The sequence below is a fragment of the Oenanthe melanoleuca genome, chromosome 10 (genome assembly GCF_029582105.1).
Source record: "Oenanthe melanoleuca isolate GR-GAL-2019-014 chromosome 10, OMel1.0, whole genome shotgun sequence".
NCBI classification, from domain to species: domain Eukaryota; kingdom Metazoa; phylum Chordata; class Aves; order Passeriformes; family Muscicapidae; genus Oenanthe; species Oenanthe melanoleuca.
The window spans coordinates 18,667,032-18,686,487 of NC_079344.1; the positions used below are offsets into that span (position 1 = coordinate 18,667,032).

Below are 19,456 nucleotides of genomic sequence, written 5' to 3' on the forward strand. Positions count from 1 at the left end.
GCCTTTCCAGTGTGCCACACGTTCCATCCCCACGTTACCCCTTGTGCTTTTGCTGCTCCTGTGGTGTGGGGAGCGCGGCCGGGGGATCCGGCAGCCCGTGGGCAGCCGCAGGCGCTGGCCGTAGTCTCCCAGACTGCTGTTGGCTCCACAGCCGTAAACTATGACTTTTCCCTTCTTTTTCTTTGTGAGGCACATTTCCTTGGCTTAGGATAGGATCTGGCAAGGAGCACCGGCATTTGAAGGCATAACTCTGCTTTCTGTTGTTTTCCTCTCTTTAAAGGCTTTAACCCTTTGCGGAAGCAGCGCAGGGGAACCACGCAAGGCGGCCGGGGGAGGCTGGCGCTGGTACCAGGCCAGTTTGGGCTGGAGGGGGTCCGCTCCCCTCCCGGTGCTCCGCGGGAACTCCACGGGGCCCCGGCGGCAGCGGCAACTTCGCTCTTACTCACTGGTACGGCCCGGGCGGATACAGCCAGAGCCGGCTGTGCCGGGGGACAGCGGGGCGGGGGCACAGAGCCGGCTGTGCCGGGGACAGCGGGGCGGAGGCACAGAGCCGGCTGTGCCGGGGACAGCGGGGCGGAGGCACAGAGCCGGCTGTGCCGGGGACAGGCGGGGCGGGGGCACAGAGCCGGCTCTGCGGGTGCCAGTGGGCGGCTCGGAGAGATAGGCGGGCAGACAGAGGGGTACAGCCGGGCGGAGCGGGAAGCTCAGCCGGCCGTGCGGGCTCCGCTCCGCTCGGCGCTCCCCGCGCATTGGCGGCGCTCGGGCCAATGGGGCGGTGGGGCGGGGCCGGCCGAGTCTCGCGAGAGCGGCGCGCTGCGGGCCGGCGGAACCATGTTGCGGGCGGCGGCGGCGCAGCGGCTGCGGCGGGCGGTGAGTGCGGGGCGGGCGCGGCGAGCCCCCGGCACCGAGCGGGGCCTTCCCGCCGCCCGGGCCCTGCCCTGTGGGGCGAAGGGGGCGCGGGGCCGGGCGCGGGGCCGAGCTGAGCTCCTCCCGCCCGGCAGCGGTGGTCGAGGGGGTGTCTGAGAGGCGAGCGCCCCGCGCTGCCAGACTCGGGCTTCTCCGCTGGACTCCTCTGCCACTCTGCGTGTTAAAAATAAAGTTTCCGAGTGGACGCAGGGTGTTCCAGAAGCCCTGTCCGGCGGTCACGGCAGGCACGAGTTGAGGACTCTGAGTTGTTGTCCCGTGTGGAAAGCTGTCGTAGGCATCAGGGAAATCCGGAACTTCTGGCAGCGCTCGCTCGCATCCACCCTTGAGCAGGACAAGCTGAGCAACAGGTGGAAAAGTCTTCTAAAGTTTACTAAAGTTTAAAGTTACTGTAAACTCTTAAGAACACTAGAAAAATATTTGTAAGTCAGAGGCTTTCTGCGGTTTTGCAGGTTAACCCGGCGTTTCTCAGTCACACCTAGCAGAAATGTGCAGAAATGTGATTGCCTTAATTCTCACAACCTGTGGGTGAAGCTAATCCAGAGCACCTGTTGCTCCTGCAGTTTGACCTTCATGTTGCTCGGCCGGGAGCAGTGCTGGGCTTTTGGAGGCCATTTGCTGCTCGGTGTGTCATTGTGGCTGTGTTACCAAGGTCTAGGTGAACTCAAGGTTAATTGGAATAGATGATTGATGAGGTGTCCCCGAATATCTGCTCAGTCTCTTACTGTGCACCAGGAGATACCCTCTCCATTAGAATTGTGTATAAATAGTTCTCGTAAACAAATTTAAATCTCACAAGTTTCTTTTTGAGCTTTCCAAGGCTTTTATAGCTATTACAGGTCAGTACAGCTCTAAAACAGTAGTTATGCATATATTAAATAGTTTCAGGCCACAAAAATATTTAAAAGATGAGCAAAGGTAGACTAGGTCAGGTATAATTGAGTTAAGCAGAAAATTCTAACTGTTACGGTCACGGGCATGTCTCAGTTGTTGTTAGGCTGCAGGCTTTGTAGAGCAAAGGTCTTCATCTCTGAATCATATGGTACTGCTATGTAAATAGTACTTCACTCACGTGCTCACTGCACAATTCAGTGTCGTGGCCTGCACTTGGGAGTTCAGCTCCTTGGTTGTCAGCCATGCACATCTAAACGAGTAACTTTATAAAATGAAGCCAGTAAAACATTGTTCAGCTTCAGTGTATGTGTGAGAATGTAGTCTGTGACAGAAGTGAAACAAACAGTTTGGTTCACTTTTTGAAAAGTGCAAAGTTTATACTGCTAACACGTACAGTGAGTGGAGTCTAGAAAAAAAGAAGCTGAGAAAAGCCTGTGAAATATGAGTAGGAAGGAAAGTTGGACTTTTTTATAACTTAAGGGAGTATGAGGAGGAATGATGCTGCAAGTGCACAAAAAGTTGGTGCAGGGGTGGGAATAAGCCGTTTAGGAAGTTTACTGTGTTTTGTGTATTTCAAAATAGCTTTGTTGATTTTTATTAATGGTTTGCAAGGAGCGTACTTGGAGAAGTTTATTGTGTATTAAATCTTTCTCTTGCTGCTTCAATCCCTTTGTAATGTTAAGTCTTTATTATGATTGCAAAATCGTTTTTGCGAAGTGGTTGTATTTTTTTATTGCTGTTCTTTGCTGCAGTTATAGCTCCTTTTTAATTCAGGTGCCTTTAGTGTTGTTTTTCTAATTAGTGATCCCTGGAGTTAGAGAACTTTTTCTTAGACCTCTTTTGTAGCTGGGTCTTTAGAGAGGTTCTAGAAGTATATGCTTTATTGCAGGAGTTCCCTTCTCTCCCTGAGTTTACCAAATTTATTTAGTTTAAAGTTTTATAGCTACATGACTGTCTTACTAGGATTAGGCATTGCTTTGTTGTTTAGGAATGTAGCCCTTATCTTTAGTAATGTCCCAGTTTCTAGTTCCTGGGGTTCCTTCTTGAGAACTTTGCCCAGTTCTCCATGAGATCCGGAATTCCTAACAAGCAGTTTTAAAATTTTACCTTCTGGCCAGTTTGTTTTTACAGCTAAGAGATCAGCTCTAGAGATACTTTAGGAGGTTCAGTTGTTTGGTGCTATGCCTTGTAAATGTTTGTTTTGGTTTTGTTCCTGTAACTTCCAGTGGTTTTTCTAAAGGGAGACAAACTTCATTTTTCCAGGTGAAGTTTCTAGCACCCTGTTTTGTATTCATGCATGTTTGGAGCATGGGGCTATGTAGAATTCACCTGCTGCATCTCTTGCATTTCTTGGAACAGGTTTTTGGCAGAGCCATCTTGTGTTGCTGTGCCTGCGACATGTTTTGGTTAGATCTGATTTTCTAATTCCAGTGTTATTAATGAGTGTCCTTGGAGCAGGCTGCAGGCAGTTAGCCACCACTGTTGCCAGCAGAGGCCACAGGTGCTGCACACCAATCCCACCCAGCAGCAAGCAAGCATTTAAACACTCCTCTCTGGGTTTTTCCAGCTCTTGATAAAAGTATTTTTTAGCATACAAGCAGCAAATCTCTATTGAAGAGGTGCTGGGCATGTGTGCTGTGTGTGTGCTGAAGGTCCAAGAGATGTCCAGTTTGCAATGGCTTTGTGTGAAGAGCAGATCACCTGTGCAGATGCAGTGGGGGCCCTGGGTGTGTGTGCTGCTGGCTTTACCTGTTCATGACTGCTGGATGTGCCCAGATTGATGATGTTTTGCTGTGACAGTAGCAGTGACCAATATCCAGTATTTTATTTGAAGCCTAGAAATCCAGATATTGTACTTACATTTTTTGTGCTCTGATTGGAAAATATTGATGGATTTCTCAGTGGGGAGCAAAGCAGTGCTTTGGGGAAACTTAAGACAGTTCAGTGAATCCATGGCTATTTTGCAACTGGCTTAATTGATTAATACTGCACATCAGAGTTAATCTTAGCAACTTTTAGACATCTGGAAGTCAGAGCCCAAGTTTGCTGTATAGTAAATACTGGGGAGGGAAGGGGAAGTTGGAAAATCTGGTGGTTTTCATTCACAAATGTTAGTTTTGGTATAAACTGAGTCACTGTCCAGGGTTTCTACCAGAGAGGAAGTGCAGATGTTTCTGCTGTAGAGCAAATGTAGGTGTCTAGCTGTGATTTGGACCTAAATCTGAGGAAAAGAAACTTCCCAGTTCTGTCTCCCTGTTGCTGGCATGTTGTCATGCTGCAGAAGCTCTTCAGTTGCCCAGGCTGGTGTGTGTAAATGGGTTAATTGCACCACTTAATTAGTAGCTTGTTTTTATTTTCTTTTGTCTTTACTTAGAGTTAGGATTAAAAACACTAAGGAGATTAATTTCTTGTGTTCAGACTTGGTTGTTTATTAAATTTTATCTAAAGTACATAGAATTTTGTAACACTTTTGTCTACCAGCTAAAAGTGAGTAAAATGGAAGTGAATTTAGCTAGTTACAAGGTTTTTTGAAGCTAAATAGTCTAATAAAGAACTAACACCTATATTATTTATACTTTTGACCTAAAACCTAAACTTTTGTGACTCACAGTGCAGCACTATCTGACTAAAAACTACTGCCTGAAATCTTGAAGAAGACAGAGACAACACCCCAAAACTTCCATCTTGTTCCAGATTTATTACTATATTTTAAAAATTCTATATTCAAAACCCTTCCCCATGTGAAATCACACACTTCTATTCTAACTGCACACCTGTGATTCTAATTTTATCACTCAAAGTTGGAAGCCTTCTCCAAGGCCTTAAGTCAAAAGCAGTGACTTTTTGTCACTGTCACTGTCACTGCAGTCAGTGTCAGAAAGCATAGAAAGCTCAAAACTCCCAGGCTTCTGGGTTCCAGCAGGTGGTATTTTTATCTACAGGTGATTTCTGTGGGTAGCCTGATTTTCCAGAGCTTGGTTTTCACCAGGAACCTTCCATGGCATAAGCACTGAGTGCTGTTCCTTCTTAAGGTGTTGTTTTCAATAGTTTGATTGATCTGTCTTATTCCTTGTGCTTTCTTTTCCTTCTGCCAGCTGGTTTGGTTTATTCTCTACCTTCCTATTTTATTTAGGCTTCAAAGTAGACATCCTGCCCAAGTGCAGAAATCGTGTCAGTGAAGTCATGGGCTGTTCTCCCACACTTGCAGCTGGACAGTAACTTCATCAGAATAACTGCCTGTCCTGTCATTGACTCATTGCAGGTTCCGAGCTTTCAGGACCATATGACTGCATGAATTACCCTCTGGTTTTACTGCAGATTATTTTAACAAATAAAAGTCAGTTTGGTTTGGTTTTTTTTGTCGAGGAAATTATTTAATGTGTCTTAGTATATAAAATTCAGACTCGCATAGAAATCTTGTCATCTAGATATTTACCCATAATATATAATGTGACTTTAAATTTATTTTGAATCTGGTCTTGTCTTTATGTTTAGAAATGTCATCAATGAAGTGACCTTCTGGTGTACATATTGTGTACATTCCCACAAATATAAAATGGGATTATTGGTTTAGAAATAATACCTGATTAATGATCTAATAGCGAGTCTGCTCAAGCAACTTCTATTGCTCATATTCGTTTTGGCTAAAAAAACAATTATTTCTCAGTTTATTTTAGAATGGTCTGACAGAATGATGGTGGTGGTGGTGGTGCAGTGCTTATTTAGGGAAAAAAATGGTAATATAGGCAGAAATAAGTGTGTGTTTAAAATGTGTGTCTCCCCCTTTGGAAATCTGAAAGCTTGAGGATTTTCCAGGAGTATGGTGCAGTTTACCCCATGACACAACTGTAAATGATTGGAGAGTGGGCTTTTTGCCACAAAGGCATGGATTTATTCTTCAAGTGGTGACTAAAATTTCTTAACTTTTATTGCAAATGATGTATGAAACATAATAAAAAATACAGCATCTGATCTGTAGTGGCAGTAAATATTTTGTTACTGGCAGTTGGTTTTAAAGGAGCTTAGAATATTTAATCACAGCAAGTAACCTTAAGCATAAGAGTTTAAATGCAGAGCACTTCTACAAGGATCCTTACTGTTTTAATCAAAAGGACAAATTATGATCCAGATTCTGCAAAAACTTATCTATGTATTTTTATTTGTGCACTGTGATTAGCTTCAGGGAAGTCCTTTGGATTTGATTTCTGTGTTTGAAATTCAGTATATTGGTAGGCTTTGTGTGGTTGAAGTCCAGATGCAAATTTTAGCCTCTCATATTTTCTAAATTTTTTTTATTTGAAGTTGTAGGCAAGTGCATGTTTGACATAAGGGGAAATGGGGCTGGAATGTAAGTTTAAAAAAGTAGTGTTTGGCTGTGTGTCTTCAGCGTTGTGTTAGTGTTTGTTCCTTGGTTATATTAATGAATTTACTTGGTTTTCCATGTGTTCCATCCTACACTGATTATAACTCCAGTCTTCAGTTGGGCCTTATGCAGGGTAAACAAACTCTTGAGGGACAATATTCCTTTTCCCATTCAAATTCCCATTTCCTACCCTAGTATTAGTTTTGGAGGAAGGATGCTTTTCACACCCGAATATTAGAGAGGAAGGGCTCAGAATTTAGAATATTTTGGTTTGGTTTTATGACAGCTTTTTGGCTTTTTTCTGTCGTCTTTGTTTCTTTCATTTTTGGTTTAGAAGTTTAAGTTTGTGTATGGATGGTGAATTGGTCAAAATTGTTATTTAAGGACCATTAAATTGTGGTGGTAGACTAAGTGCTCAAATATTTTAAAGAAAAAGAGGGAAAAATGAATCTGATGCCTATAAAAATTTCTCCTAGTGTGTTTTCAGGCTGTGAATCCCTGCTGCTTAATTTTCATTCAGCCACTGCATAAAATTTTGCCTCTACATGTATCTAATTTATAAAAGTAGGTTCTGTAGCTAGATTTTGTTTAAAACTTACTATAAAACACTGCCACAGAGCCACCCTAGAAAACCAAGTAAATATTTATTTGCAACTCTTGCTTGTCTAATCCTCACTCTTTAAGGTACTTGGTTAAGTTGATCAACTGAGCTTGAATGTAATGTGTTAAAATGTTTTTCATAATTTAGTTCAGTGTTTTCCTGTGGAGTTTCAGTTTAAGCACAGCATGTTGCAGACAGGCTGAAGTCAAGCGGGTTTGTCTTTTTTGTATCATTTTGTGTATTCTCTTTACTTTATAAAAATTATCTAGAATGAGGCTGTTTTGTGTGACAGCAGGCTTGAGGATCTGTACAGTTGGTGGATTTCTGTGAAGCCTTGGGTGTTCAGAGGAGCAGTTTTGACTTCAGTGCTAGGTTTCCAACTGCTGTCCTCCCTTGCAGGCGTCGGTGCTGCGGAGGTCCCAGAGCACCTTGGTGGTGGCAGAACACAACAACGAGTCCCTCACCCCCATCACCCTCAATGCCATCACTGCAGCAAAGCGCCTGGGAGGGGAGGTCTCCTGTTTGGTGGCTGGGACCAGCTGTGACAAGGTAGGAAATGCTGTTTTCATACCAAGGAAATAAAGAATGCAGTGAAACAATACTTGGCAGCGTCTTGGGCAGCCTGGAAAATAATCTGTAGTGAGGAGAAACCGTGCCAGGAAAGTCCTGCACTTGGAACTGCTTCTCTTCTAAAGAGAAAATGGAGATATAGATTTCATTTCACAGGGGATGGTATCAATAGCAGTTCTTACATGCTTGAGCAAGCAAATTTTTGTAGGACTAAAGGACACTTAACTTTTAAAAAAGATACATCTCTGTAAAGTTTTAATGGCAAATATTGCAGTGCTAAGAACTTGGAAAGAGGCTTGTGTTTGTTTAAATGGAAACCAGCAGAAGTGAAACAACAGTGATAAATTGGGCTTTTGAGCAAGTTGCCTTTACTAACCAATCACTAGTTGTATAGAGAGTGTTTGTAACCTGAAATTCTGAAATCGGTGCTCCTTGACTTTATCGCACAGCTCATGTATGTAAAAAGTTCCTTGTATGTTAGCTGTATATTTTAGTGTAGTTTTTATGTGCCAGTTTTAGAGACAATATAGTTAGTACATAGGTGGCACTTTTCTTCCAGCATGACTTGGTATTGTGAGAGCAGTAAAAGTACAAAAAACTATGCTAAATATTTACATACTATTCTTGAACTGTTATTTTGAAAGCAACATGGAGTATCTCATGAAGAAGGCATCATAAAAAATCATAAAAAAATAAAGAATTGCCTGATGTGTGTCTTTAATTTTCCTTATTCTATGCACTTGCATAGGAGAAAAATTATTGCAAATGTTTAGTTTGTTTTAATGCTAAATTTGTGGAGTCTGTATGTTAGGGTGGGAAACAGTATTTGATAAAAAAATGAAAGTTTAGAGATTTTTGAGAGCCAGTGAGTCAAACAGATATTCTGGAGCAGCTATTAGGGATTTTTTTCTTTATTTCCTTTTGTTAATTTTTGAGGGTAAACTGATACTCATCAAACTCAGTAAAACTCGGTTGGTTCTCGGACGATGCATGTGGTCTCCAGACCTCGCTGTCAGTCCTCTTCTCTCTGATCTGGAGTAACCCTTTTATCATTTCAACTTCACTTGTGCCAATTCAAACAAAAAAAATGCATAAATATAAATTGAAAATACACATTGCTTCAGTGGGCAAAAAGTCAGATGCAAACAAAGGGTTGCTCCTAGAATTTGGACAAAAATCACAACAACGTTGTACATTGGTATTTGCTCGTATGGTAGGTGCTGACTGATCTAAAAGTAAGTAGGATTGGTTTCTTGGTGATTGTTGGAGTACTGAGCAGTTCTCCTCAAGTGTTGTTGTTGGCTGCTGTGAGTGTGGAGTTGAAGAGGCAAGTTTTGCTCAGTTTGATTTGCTCTCTTATTCACAAATTCATTTTCATTATCCCATAAGGTGCTATGCTGTGGCTCAGAAGATGTGCATTTTATTCCATTCAGGTTTGTTCTGATTTGGAAATTAATTTACTTTGGTGCTGGTTTTACTAATCTGTAGGCTGTGAGCTGTTTGCAGTGGAGACTCCCTTGTTACATGTTTGCCTGTTAAAACACAAACTAATAACAATTCACTTACAATCACAGGTAGCATCAGAACTCAGCAAAGTGCAGGGTGTTGCAAAAGTTCTCGTGGCTCAGCATGATGTGTACAAGGGATTTCTAGCAGGTGAGAGTTCTTACCTATTGACAAAAGAAATTTATTTGTGTATTTTTATTTTTGATCAAAAAATAGTTGTAAATTCTGAGCAATATATTTTTATTTTCAGAGGAGCTGACTCCCTTGATTGTGGAAACTCATAAAAAATTTAATTACACCCATATTTGTGCCGGAGCATCTGCCTTTGGGAAGGTAAGTAGATCAAAGAGCATCAAAAAGTCTTGTAGAAGAGAGACAGACACTGCTGTATGTAAGAGTGTGAATCAAAGGCCTGAGAGAGATCAGCCATGGACAGTTTTGCATTTGCAAACTATTTTGCAGTAGTTTGCTGAAGAGGTCATTAGTTAGAGTTCATGGTTCATGTTTGAGTTCTTTTATGAGCTGATGTGAAAAAAATAGCGTAGAAGAAATATTCAGTGGTAACCATTCAGTCCTATGGGCACAAGGCAAAATGTACAATGAGGCAAGCAAGATTAAGTGATCTGAAAGCATGAAAATTGTAAGGAAAAGCACAGCAAATTGAGATGAAAAATCTGTTATTTGCATGTTGAAATGAAAGTGTGCAGACCTATTGGAAGCAAACTTTTTTTGGAGTGGGATTTGCATCTGTGATATAAGTCATGTGCATTGAAATGTCTCTAAACATCTATAAATAACACAGATTATATCCCAGTCAAGATGGTTTTTAATGAAAATACACTTTTTTAAAACTTTTTTTTTAAGACTGTGTTTATAAGTACATGGAGAGGCTTAGAACTGAGAATCTGGGCAACATTGTGGTGTAGCTAAATGAGAGAAAAAGGAACTTCAGAAATCTTGCCGATGTGGGACGAGTAATGACACTGGCCTCCATCTGACTACTTTCACTTCAATCAATATCAATCCATATGCTTGTATTTCTGTTAAGAGAAATCTTTATGGATCTTAAGCCTTAGGTTTTTTAATTTTTTTTTTTTTTTTTTTTTAACTGCAGTGTCATGTAGGAGTTAATGGTTTTTGCTTTAAAGCTTACACTGCCATTTTGGAGTGCTTTGTGTGAGTAAAGATTTCAGAACTGGGCCCTTTTTTCTCGTACCAGATTAAGAGGCAGACAAAAAGCAAACAATCATCATATAGTTGATTTCTTCATTTTTGCTGCTCTTTTTATCATTCTTCCTGCTCCTAAAGGTGCTAAGTAATTTTCTAGAGTAAAATTTGGAGCAAGAGAATATATATTTTAGTATATTTTTTTTTCCTTTGGCGGGAAGAATGCAGGGTTTTTTCCCTATCATTTATGGCATCTAACTTTCAAAAGCACCTTTATTTTTTTCCCTTGAAGTGCCAAGAGCTCAGCAATCCATAACTGTCAATTTTCTGAGTAAATGGCATCTATATTCAGTTTTAGAATATTTGAAGCAAATAAGTCTCCTAATTTAAGATATTGAATTAAGGGTTTACTTACAGTAAGTCTCATAAAATGTCTAATATTATTACAGTAATGGGGTTTTATTTGGCTGCTAAAGCTACATGAGTAGCCCTTCAAAAATCTTAGTTCTGTATGTCTTAGAGACAGCATTATATGAAGCTAAATTGGGTCAGCAGTGTTCTTTTACTGACCCTGTGCATTTTACTCAGCATTTACTTTGCTAACATTTCATCTCTGACTTCTAGAATCTTATTCCCAGAGTGGCTGGCAAACTCGATGTTGCCCCTGTTTCTGACATTATTGAAATTAAGTCCCCAAATACTTTTGTGAGAACTATCTATGCAGGTGGGTAATCACAAAAGCTGTGTGGTATTTGTCCAATGAAAAATGCAGTACTGTAGCTTTTCTGCATGATCCTATTGTTAAATCTTTGGAATATGACAGGAATTATCACTTTATAATCTCAATTCCTGTGATTCATATAAAATAAATCATAGAAAATGAAGCCTGGGGATGGACATGATGCTCCCTCTGTGAGAAAGCAAATAATTGCAAGGGCTTTGGTAATAGCGTGTCAAACCTAGGTCTGTCACCTTAAGGAATAGGATTTGGTCACATCCTTTCTGTGCACTGTATTTGTTAATGCTCTTCTGATCAGATTTTGGAAAGAGTGAGACATCAGGTTAATTGTCCAGCTTTATTTAATAGTACTAGCATTAGTTTTGATTTAAGCTACCCACAGGGTTATTTTTTTCTAATTATGAAGACATTGAACAAATTATTTATAATATTTAATTAACTTAATTTGTACTTTTTTTTCAGTCTTGTTTCTGTAATGCCTGGCTGACACTGTGTTTTATTTTAGATATAAGCTCATTAGCTTGTGTTTCTTAATTTTACTGTAAAGGTTGTACCACACGTACCAGCAGGGTATTGCATTTTGAGTTATGGTACCAGAATGTGGTTTTGTGCTGCACTTTTAGTTGCTTCCCAGTAATTCACAGTTTCAAGATGACTTTGTTTATGAATAGTATATTTAGAAAGATGTTGCAGCATTTTTTCTTTTAGCATTCCCTGCAGCCTCCAGTGTGAAGTATTGTATTATATTATAGAGAGAACCATAGTCCCACAGATACTTGGGGGAGGCCTCATTGTCTTCAGTTCTGATTAATTCATGCAACAGGATGAAAGATCTACTTTGAATTATAGACATTCTTTATGTGTAAGAATGGCATTTTCAAAGTTGTTTTCTTTATCCCTTCTGAAATTTAAAAGCCCATTCATAAGAGATAATTTGAATGCTTTGTATCCTTTAAAAATAGAGAATTTGTATTCATACTTTAGAAACGTGGGGCTAAAATGTAAATGAAAGTATTTGTAATTTCTGTTTATTTAGTGCTAAGTTTTAGTCATCTAAAACTGCAATTTTGGGAGGTACCTTGATGGATGTTGCATGTTCTAGTACAATTGCTAAAAAGGTTTTGGTATTAATTTTATTTGTTTGTTTTTTGGTTTTTTTTTAAGCACAGTATGTCTGATAATCTTTAAATTTTCGATGTGACTTTTTTTAGGAAACATTATTTGCACTGTGCAGTGTGATGAAGCAATCAAAGTGTTTACTGTACGGGGAACTTCGTTTGAGGCTGCACCAGTGAGTGGTGGTAGTGCCAGTGTAGAAAAGTGTGAGTATTTGTTCTGGAATGCTGTTGTTTTATTCAATAGAGCTAGTTTTGCTCACTGCATGGTGATGTTTTCTGGGAGTATTTGTTAAGGCAAACTGATTGTAATAATGTTATAAATGTTAGCTTTATACCTTTAATTACAGGTGCTTGCACTTTTTAGTGGTGACTGGGAAGAGAAGATACGGATTATCTGCACAGTTACTTCCTTTTCTTTGGCCAGAAATGGACATTATCTGTGCTGAAATCCGTGCTTGTTCTACTCACTGCCTAAACTTCTGCCACTGCAGTCTTGAAACTTTAAGGACAGACAAGTTCCAGCTGTTTGAATAACCAGATTGGTTTTCAAAACAAGACTGAGCAAAAATAGAAGTGTTTGACATTACTCAGTTTTGGTTTAATCATATTGCAATTGAGATAGGTCGTTACATCATCAAGCTATATTTGTGGCAGTTTAAATTAATTTGAGGACACCCAGTTGTTGTTTTAGATGAGTTTTAACTGTATCAGTTTAATTTACAATTTAATGAAGCCAGTGTAGCTCTGGTAATTGAGAAATCCAGTCACAGAATGGAGGTTGAAAGGGATCTCTAGAGATCACCTAGTCCAGCCCCATGGAGCAGGTTGCTCAGGATTGTGTCCAGTGAGGCTTTGAGAGTGTCTTCACAGGTGGAGATGGAACAGGTTAGTTGTGAAGTAGTTGTGCAACTTTTGGTGAGCTCTGTTTTTCACTGTGGGCCTTTTGTTTGTGGTTTAGTCCCTCTGAGCCATCCTGTATTTCCTAACATCTGTGGATGGTAGAAGTCAGACATAACTGGAGTTAGTGTATTGCACTGTTGGTGCATTGCCTGATTCACTAGTCTGCTCACACCTTTTCTGCTGGGTTGGTACCAGTGTGTGACACTTGCACAGCACAATTCCCTCTAGTGCACTTTGTACTGTAGGTTCCCTAAACACAACTCCTGAGCGAGCCTCGGTACTCAGAGCAGGAGCGACTGCCGAGACTCAGCAAAAGCTTTTGGCAGAATTGGTCATAGAATGAACTTTGAATTCAGCTCAAGCTCAGATTTCAGCTTGAAAACACATGCTTTCTGATTTTCTCGTGGGTGCTTGGCTCATGTGGTGCAGTGACCCCTCCACCACCCGTCGGCATCTCGGAGTGGATCGAGCAGAAGCTGACGAAGAGCGACCGGCCAGAGCTCACCAGTGCTAAAGTGGTTGTGTCAGGGGGTGAGTGGGTCACTTAAAATCTCTCATGTTGCACTGAACTAGTGGTGCCTCTTGGTAAATCATATCTGTAGCACAATACTGAAATGTGATACATTTTAAAAAAGAAATTATGATATAACTCCATGGGATATATATATATATATATATATAGATATATAGATATACATGATATATATTCCATGGGACCACTGGGGAAGCACCCAACATGGGTATTTTGTAAAGAGGTAAAGCATGAGTTTAGCATGTGCTGGGAGGCTTTGTAAGAACACTCTCATATTTGGTGAGCCTCTTCAAGATTTTAGCAATATGAAGTGGTTGTTAGATGGAAATTTATCATGCTTAAAATTACTGCTGATCAGTCAGTCAGTCTGAACATTATTATGGAATGGCCTTAATGATTTTTAAACCTGTATTGATTGTATTCTGTTCCTTAGGTATCAAGTGATGGACTGTGATTTTTTTTTTTTTTTTTTTAAATGTGTGCCTACAGCTAAAGTGATTTCTTACTAATCCCACTACAGTGTTTTGCTCCTGAAACCAGCAGAGGGAGCACAAATTAGTTAAAAAATGCTGTTTCCCTGGTTTTGGAGAATGACCTTGATGGTGCTGTGTGCAGGAAGTAAACAAGACAGAGTGGTGTTGGTTTATACATATGAAATATTAATGGCAAAGACAAAAGCTAAATCTCCAAATATTAAATACTGGTTAGTAATGTATCCAAAAATACCATATGCAAGTGTATCTTTGAGTCTTTGCAAATGCTAATACACAGAAAGTTTACATAGGCAGAAGAAAAGTCATGAAACACATGTTCTTCTTTTTTGATCTTGTTTTGTTCTTGATTTTTAAGGGAGGGGCTTGAAGAGTGGTGAAAACTTTAAGTTGTTGTATGACCTTGCGGATCAATTGCATGCTGCAGGTAAACTTGTTTTCCTCCTTTTTTTTTAAACTCTGTTTATTATATTTGAGCAGGTCATATTAAAACTAGAATTCATCTTAAGTCTTTTATTTTTATGTCTTTATCAAATGGTTAAAATGCTCTTAGTTTAGTAAGAGATGTAAGTTTTGTCAACCTGTGTAGGAAGCAAAATACTGACCTGTAATACTCCCTGTGCTTCTCAAATCTTCACAACAGAAGCCTGCAAACAAAAAGTGAAATTGTCTTAGCTTATTTTGAAGAGCTGAAACTTTCTGCATACATCCTTTTCTACTGCTTCTTTAGAGAATCCCACTCACATTGTCCTAGTTGGCCTAGTTTTTAAATTGATGTTTTTGCTAACTGAATGTCCATATGGCAATTTTGAGTTTACTTTGATACTTTTCTATGCCATGCCTGACTTCTGAGATTCACAGCAATACAAGATGGCACATATGTTTCATTCAGACTTGAAGGAACATTTTGGAAAGGCATTTATGGGAAAATCTTCTTTTGACAAAGCAACAAGAAAAAAATCATGGAAATATGCCAGATTAAAATCCTTGGCTTTAAATATATGGCCCTTTGCTGCTGGGAGTAGGGATTTCCTGTTGCTTATGAAGTGCATTAGCACTTAGTATTTGGAAGTTTTTAGCTAGTGGTATAGAGAGGGATTACCATAAGAGCTTTTAAGAGGGAGGTTTTTAAATACGTGCCCTTAGAGTGTGGGACTCTTCAGTAAAATACATGGGCTTTTATGGTGGTATAAATTTGGCTCACAAATATTTTAAAAGAAAACATTGAAAATATTTTCTTTCAACTAGTTGGAGCTTCCCGTGCAGCTGTTGATGCTGGCTTTGTTCCTAATGACATGCAAGTTGGACAGACAGGCAAAATAGTAGCACCAGTAAGTATGGAAATACCTCTCATCATCGAGTTGGGGTGGTTTCTAGAATGATTTTTCCTTCAGAGCAAGCACTTAGAGATGAGCTGAGTCTTAATTCTGGACCTAGCAGGAACAGCAGTGTGACTACTGTGGTACTGTCACTTGACAATGTGTTTATAAAATGACAGAGGCAAGCTGGGAAAAAAATCTCTCCTTTGGGTCAGTGGGATGTGTTCTGGCATAGCTTAGTCAGGGGTTTGCATGCTGCAGTTTTTCATAACTGCCTGAAGCTCTTTTAGCTTCCTAGCAGCTGGCATTGATATGCTAAAAGATGTCATTACTGATATAAAATTATATCAATCCATGGCTTGATCTCTTGCAATTGTGTGTTCTGGGTTTTTTTCAGGTGATGATTTTTAAAAAAACTTTTAGTAACTGTTACTGGATTATTGCAGTACAGTCAAAGCAAAAGTTTTGTAAGAAATGAAAGTGCAAGAAATTTAAGAGAGGAGTAATCTACAGATTGGCTGCTGTAGAGTGGAATACCAAGAAGGATGTACTCTGAGTGGCTTAATATTGGGCAGTACCATGCTGCACATCTTTTTCTATTACTTCTGCATCTCAGTATCACAGGGAGCTGATTTCTGTGCCTTTTTGTGTCTGTGTGGGGCTTCCTGTGGTGCAGAAGAGACTTCTTTCATTGTTCTTGATGACCTCAGGACACACAAGGAAGGCTGTAGGCAGATGAAGCACATTTGAGTGTCTGTAAATAGGAAAGTACAAATAAATGTAGCTCACCTCAGCTCTCCCCTGCTGAGATGTGATGGTCTGTCTGGGGTACACTGAGCTCCAGGGTGGAGTAAAGCTTTCACCTCTCAGTAAGCAGCTCTTTGTGTATGGCAACAGAACCCAGGAGCAGCTTTTTACTTGTTAATGGCTTCACGGGACCAGAAGGGAAGAGTGAGCTGAAACTTAGTAGAGAAACTCATCATATTTCAATCACTGCATTTACCAAATTGTAATCATTTAAATAATACTAAAAAGCAGTGTATGTTCAAAGCCTTGATAGGATCCTGAAATGTTTTGCCTTTGCTGCAAATTTCAGAAATTCTAACCATGACCATTATTTTTTCTAGCAATACATCCAGCAGGATGGAGTAATATTTGGATAAAGACAAGAACTTGTGATTCTGTTGTCAGCTCTGTCTGCTGGATTTTCTTGAACAAGATGTTTTGTGCTTCTGATTTCTTCTGTCCTGAGTTGTGGATGGGATTTGCCACTTCTTTTGAAGGCCTCATCAGAAACCATCTGATGATAACCCTGGGGGCTGAGTGGAGCTGTTTCTAGGCATGTTAGTGTTTAAACCTGGAAATCTGTATGGTAGCCAACTGCTACAAAACACTCCTTCTGAGGAGATAGGACTAAGGTCATTACAAAACCTTGATAGCAGTGATATTAACCTCTGCTGTGTAAGGAAACTGGTAGGTTCTGTGCATTACAAAGCAACCCCAAATCTTTCTGCTTACCAGGGTATAAGCTAAGTGTAATTTAAGTGTGTATTTTGAAAGGGCTTGAGATGACTAACCATCCTTAGTTCTTCACTACCCAATTATCCATTAATGAGGTGGAGAATATTAATTTGAAGACAGCTCAGCTCTTTGTGTGTTAAGGCTCAACAATGAACATTCTTTCCAGAGTCAAGGGCACATAAACAATTATGTTAAAACAAAAAAAGGCTGTTGTTTGATGATGACACAATGCTGTATATTGCCACAGAGGGCCTATAGCAACATGAGAGAGTCATAAGAACATAAAGCCACATCATAGCAGCACATCAGTGTTGTCACTGTCCTCTTCTGGAGGATTGTTAAAAAACCTTTAGTCAGGACTGAGGAACAAATGTTAAACTCTGGTGTCATAAATGATCTGAACTGGCACAGTTGCATGGTCCTCCATCTGTTTGTCTACATGCTGATGCATTTTTCTCTCATCTCACTTCTTAGCAAGTGTTTATTAAATAGTGAGTTGTGCAGTGTGCTGGAAATTATATTGCCTTTTTCAATTTTCAGATATTTAGTCTGGATCTTAAAATACATGCAAGGATAGCATTCAGTGCCTTAAAAATATAGAAAATATTAAATGTTAATTGCAATGAAAGTGCAAGTTGAATTGATGCTAAGCCCACAGAGTTGCTGACTAGAGGTTTTAATTTTTCAGTGTGCTGGATAGGCATCTTAAATATGAAGCAATTGAAAGCTGCAAATTCTTAATTTGACATTCCTAACTCTGCTTCACTGTCTTTTTGGTACTTCAGCTAGAAAATCAATCTCTGCACTGGAAAATAGAGTTGTCTTGAAGAAGAACTGAGCTTTTTTGGTCAGGTCAAGATGACACTGGCTATTTTAGCAATTCTCAGAAGATGCTGCTTTTTCCCTGTACGTGCTCAGCATCAGTCCAGGGAGAGCTTGTGATGTTCTGTCTGGAGAATTGCAAAGCAGGTTTGACCAGTGGCCAGGTGGAGGAGCTGGGACCTGAGTTCTGTGCTCAGTTGTGAGTTGACATGGTGTGTGCCCTCTGGGTGTGTGGGTTTTAAGCAGGGGAAGAGTCTGAGACACAAGAAACTCTCGGAGTCTGAGCCTCGCTTGTTCTCCTGTGCAGCTGTTGGCTTCTGATGGGAAAGTATCTTGGTGTGTGCTCTTACACTTCTATTAATAGTGCCTTGGCCAGTCTCAGTGGAGGATTGGAATGCATTGTTTTCCAGGGTATGGAATTGGGTCAGTTGGAGACTACAGAGGGACAAGGGTTAGTTACAAGCTCAGGAGGAGGGGAGGTGCTTCTGCTGCTTTTTCTGTGGCAGCTGGGGTGTGTGTGCTCATTGCTGGTGATGAGATCGTGATCTCAAAGGGCTGCTCATTTCTTCCCCTGTGCCTTCAACTGAACATTTGGGTAGTTTTGGTCACTGGTCCTTCATAATTCTGTGACTGGCTTCAGTTTTTAAGAGTGCAGCCCAGACAGTGCATGACAGAGCCCAAGAAGCTGACAGGCACAGCAGTGTTCCCAAATGCTGAGGTATAAATAACAACCACACTGCCACTCAAGGAGCAACTGCAACTCATTTTAAGTGATGGAAAAATGCAGTTGATTAAAGAGCACAGATTTCACCTTGAGTCTGTTTGAGCCCTGCTTCTACATAGCACATCTGCTCTTCCAAAGTAGCCTTGGATTGCTAAACCTCAAGGTTTTGTTCATGTTGTTTATGCATATTGCTGGGTTTTCACTGGAGCTTTGGCAGTTTTTCTTTTGTGCAGTTTTTCTTTTGTACAGTTTTAGTCCAGTTGTTGAAATATTCAGTGTATTATTTTTGTTTCTGTTAGTACCTTTTTTTTTAGCCTCTTGATTTCAGGTGATTGCAGCTCCTGTTTGAACATTCTGTCTTATGAAAGAGAAGACTGATATATCTTATTTGATGAGATGGAAGGAAGGAAATTTTTAGACATAAGTGGATATATTAAAATATAAAATGTTTTCTTCTTAATTAAAAAAGCAATTTAGTATATTCAGTGTCTTTGATCAGTGACAACCATTTTAGCATATTTTTTACAATTACAAGCCAGTTTTTCCCACTGTTTCTTATATGCAGGTGTTCTGCAGAAAAATGAAATTCGATTTTTAGGTTAAATACTGTATGTAGTTTCTGTTTAAGGAAAAAGCCCTTGTAAGAATGTTCAAATTAGCTGGTTTTGGATAAAAATATCCTTCCTATGAGTGCCTTCTACTAAATATAAGTAAAGTATATCCAGTTAGAAAATTCTAAATTCCCTTCAGAAATCAAGCCTACCACTATTACCCCAGAGTAACTGCTGTTTTTAGGTAAGAAATTTCAAATAGTCAGGGTTGTTAGTTTCCACAGTAAAAATCTTCCCATTTCTTTCTTTCACGTTCACAAAGAAAGAAAGAAGAACAAACAGGTGTGGAGAAGAAAGAAAGGAAGTAAAAAGTGTTTTTTTCAGTTATTTAAAACTTTTGTAAATTAAAGGATTGCTTCATTTATTAGTTCAGTATGAGCTTTCCTTACCCAAGGCATAGCTAGCAGCATTTCTGACATGCAGAGCAGTGTGTAGTCTTTCTCAGGAGCTCGTGCAATAAACTCAGACTTGTGAGAAGAGGGAAGCAGCTGCTCTAAAGCTTCCCTGGTTCTGTGGCTGCTGAGCTGTGAGCTCTGCAGTGCAGGCTGCCAGGAAGGAGGGCACTGATGGGTGCAGGGCCATGGAGGCAGCTGGGCTCTGAAAAGTGCATTCCCAGGGCTCTGGGCACACTCCTGGAGCAGCAGGCACCATCCA

The 19,456-nt window shown here is 40.1% G+C and overlaps 1 protein-coding gene across 1 annotated transcript in view; it reads left to right on the forward strand.

The window, feature by feature from the left end:
- The first annotated feature begins 676 nt into the window (after nucleotides 1–676).
- The window catches only part of ETFA (electron transfer flavoprotein subunit alpha), a 28,840-nt gene continuing 10,060 nt past the window's right edge, over nucleotides 677–19,456 (forward strand). The window contains exons 1-9 of the mRNA XM_056499650.1: nucleotides 677–870; nucleotides 7,182–7,331; nucleotides 8,927–9,008; nucleotides 9,109–9,191; nucleotides 10,650–10,749; nucleotides 11,976–12,086; nucleotides 13,212–13,313; nucleotides 14,164–14,232; nucleotides 15,054–15,136. Of these exons, the coding sequence (XP_056355625.1) occupies nucleotides 832–870; nucleotides 7,182–7,331; nucleotides 8,927–9,008; nucleotides 9,109–9,191; nucleotides 10,650–10,749; nucleotides 11,976–12,086; nucleotides 13,212–13,313; nucleotides 14,164–14,232; nucleotides 15,054–15,136 (819 nt within the window). The 5' untranslated portion in view covers nucleotides 677–831. The remainder of the gene's footprint in view (nucleotides 871–7,181; nucleotides 7,332–8,926; nucleotides 9,009–9,108; nucleotides 9,192–10,649; nucleotides 10,750–11,975; nucleotides 12,087–13,211; nucleotides 13,314–14,163; nucleotides 14,233–15,053; nucleotides 15,137–19,456) is intronic.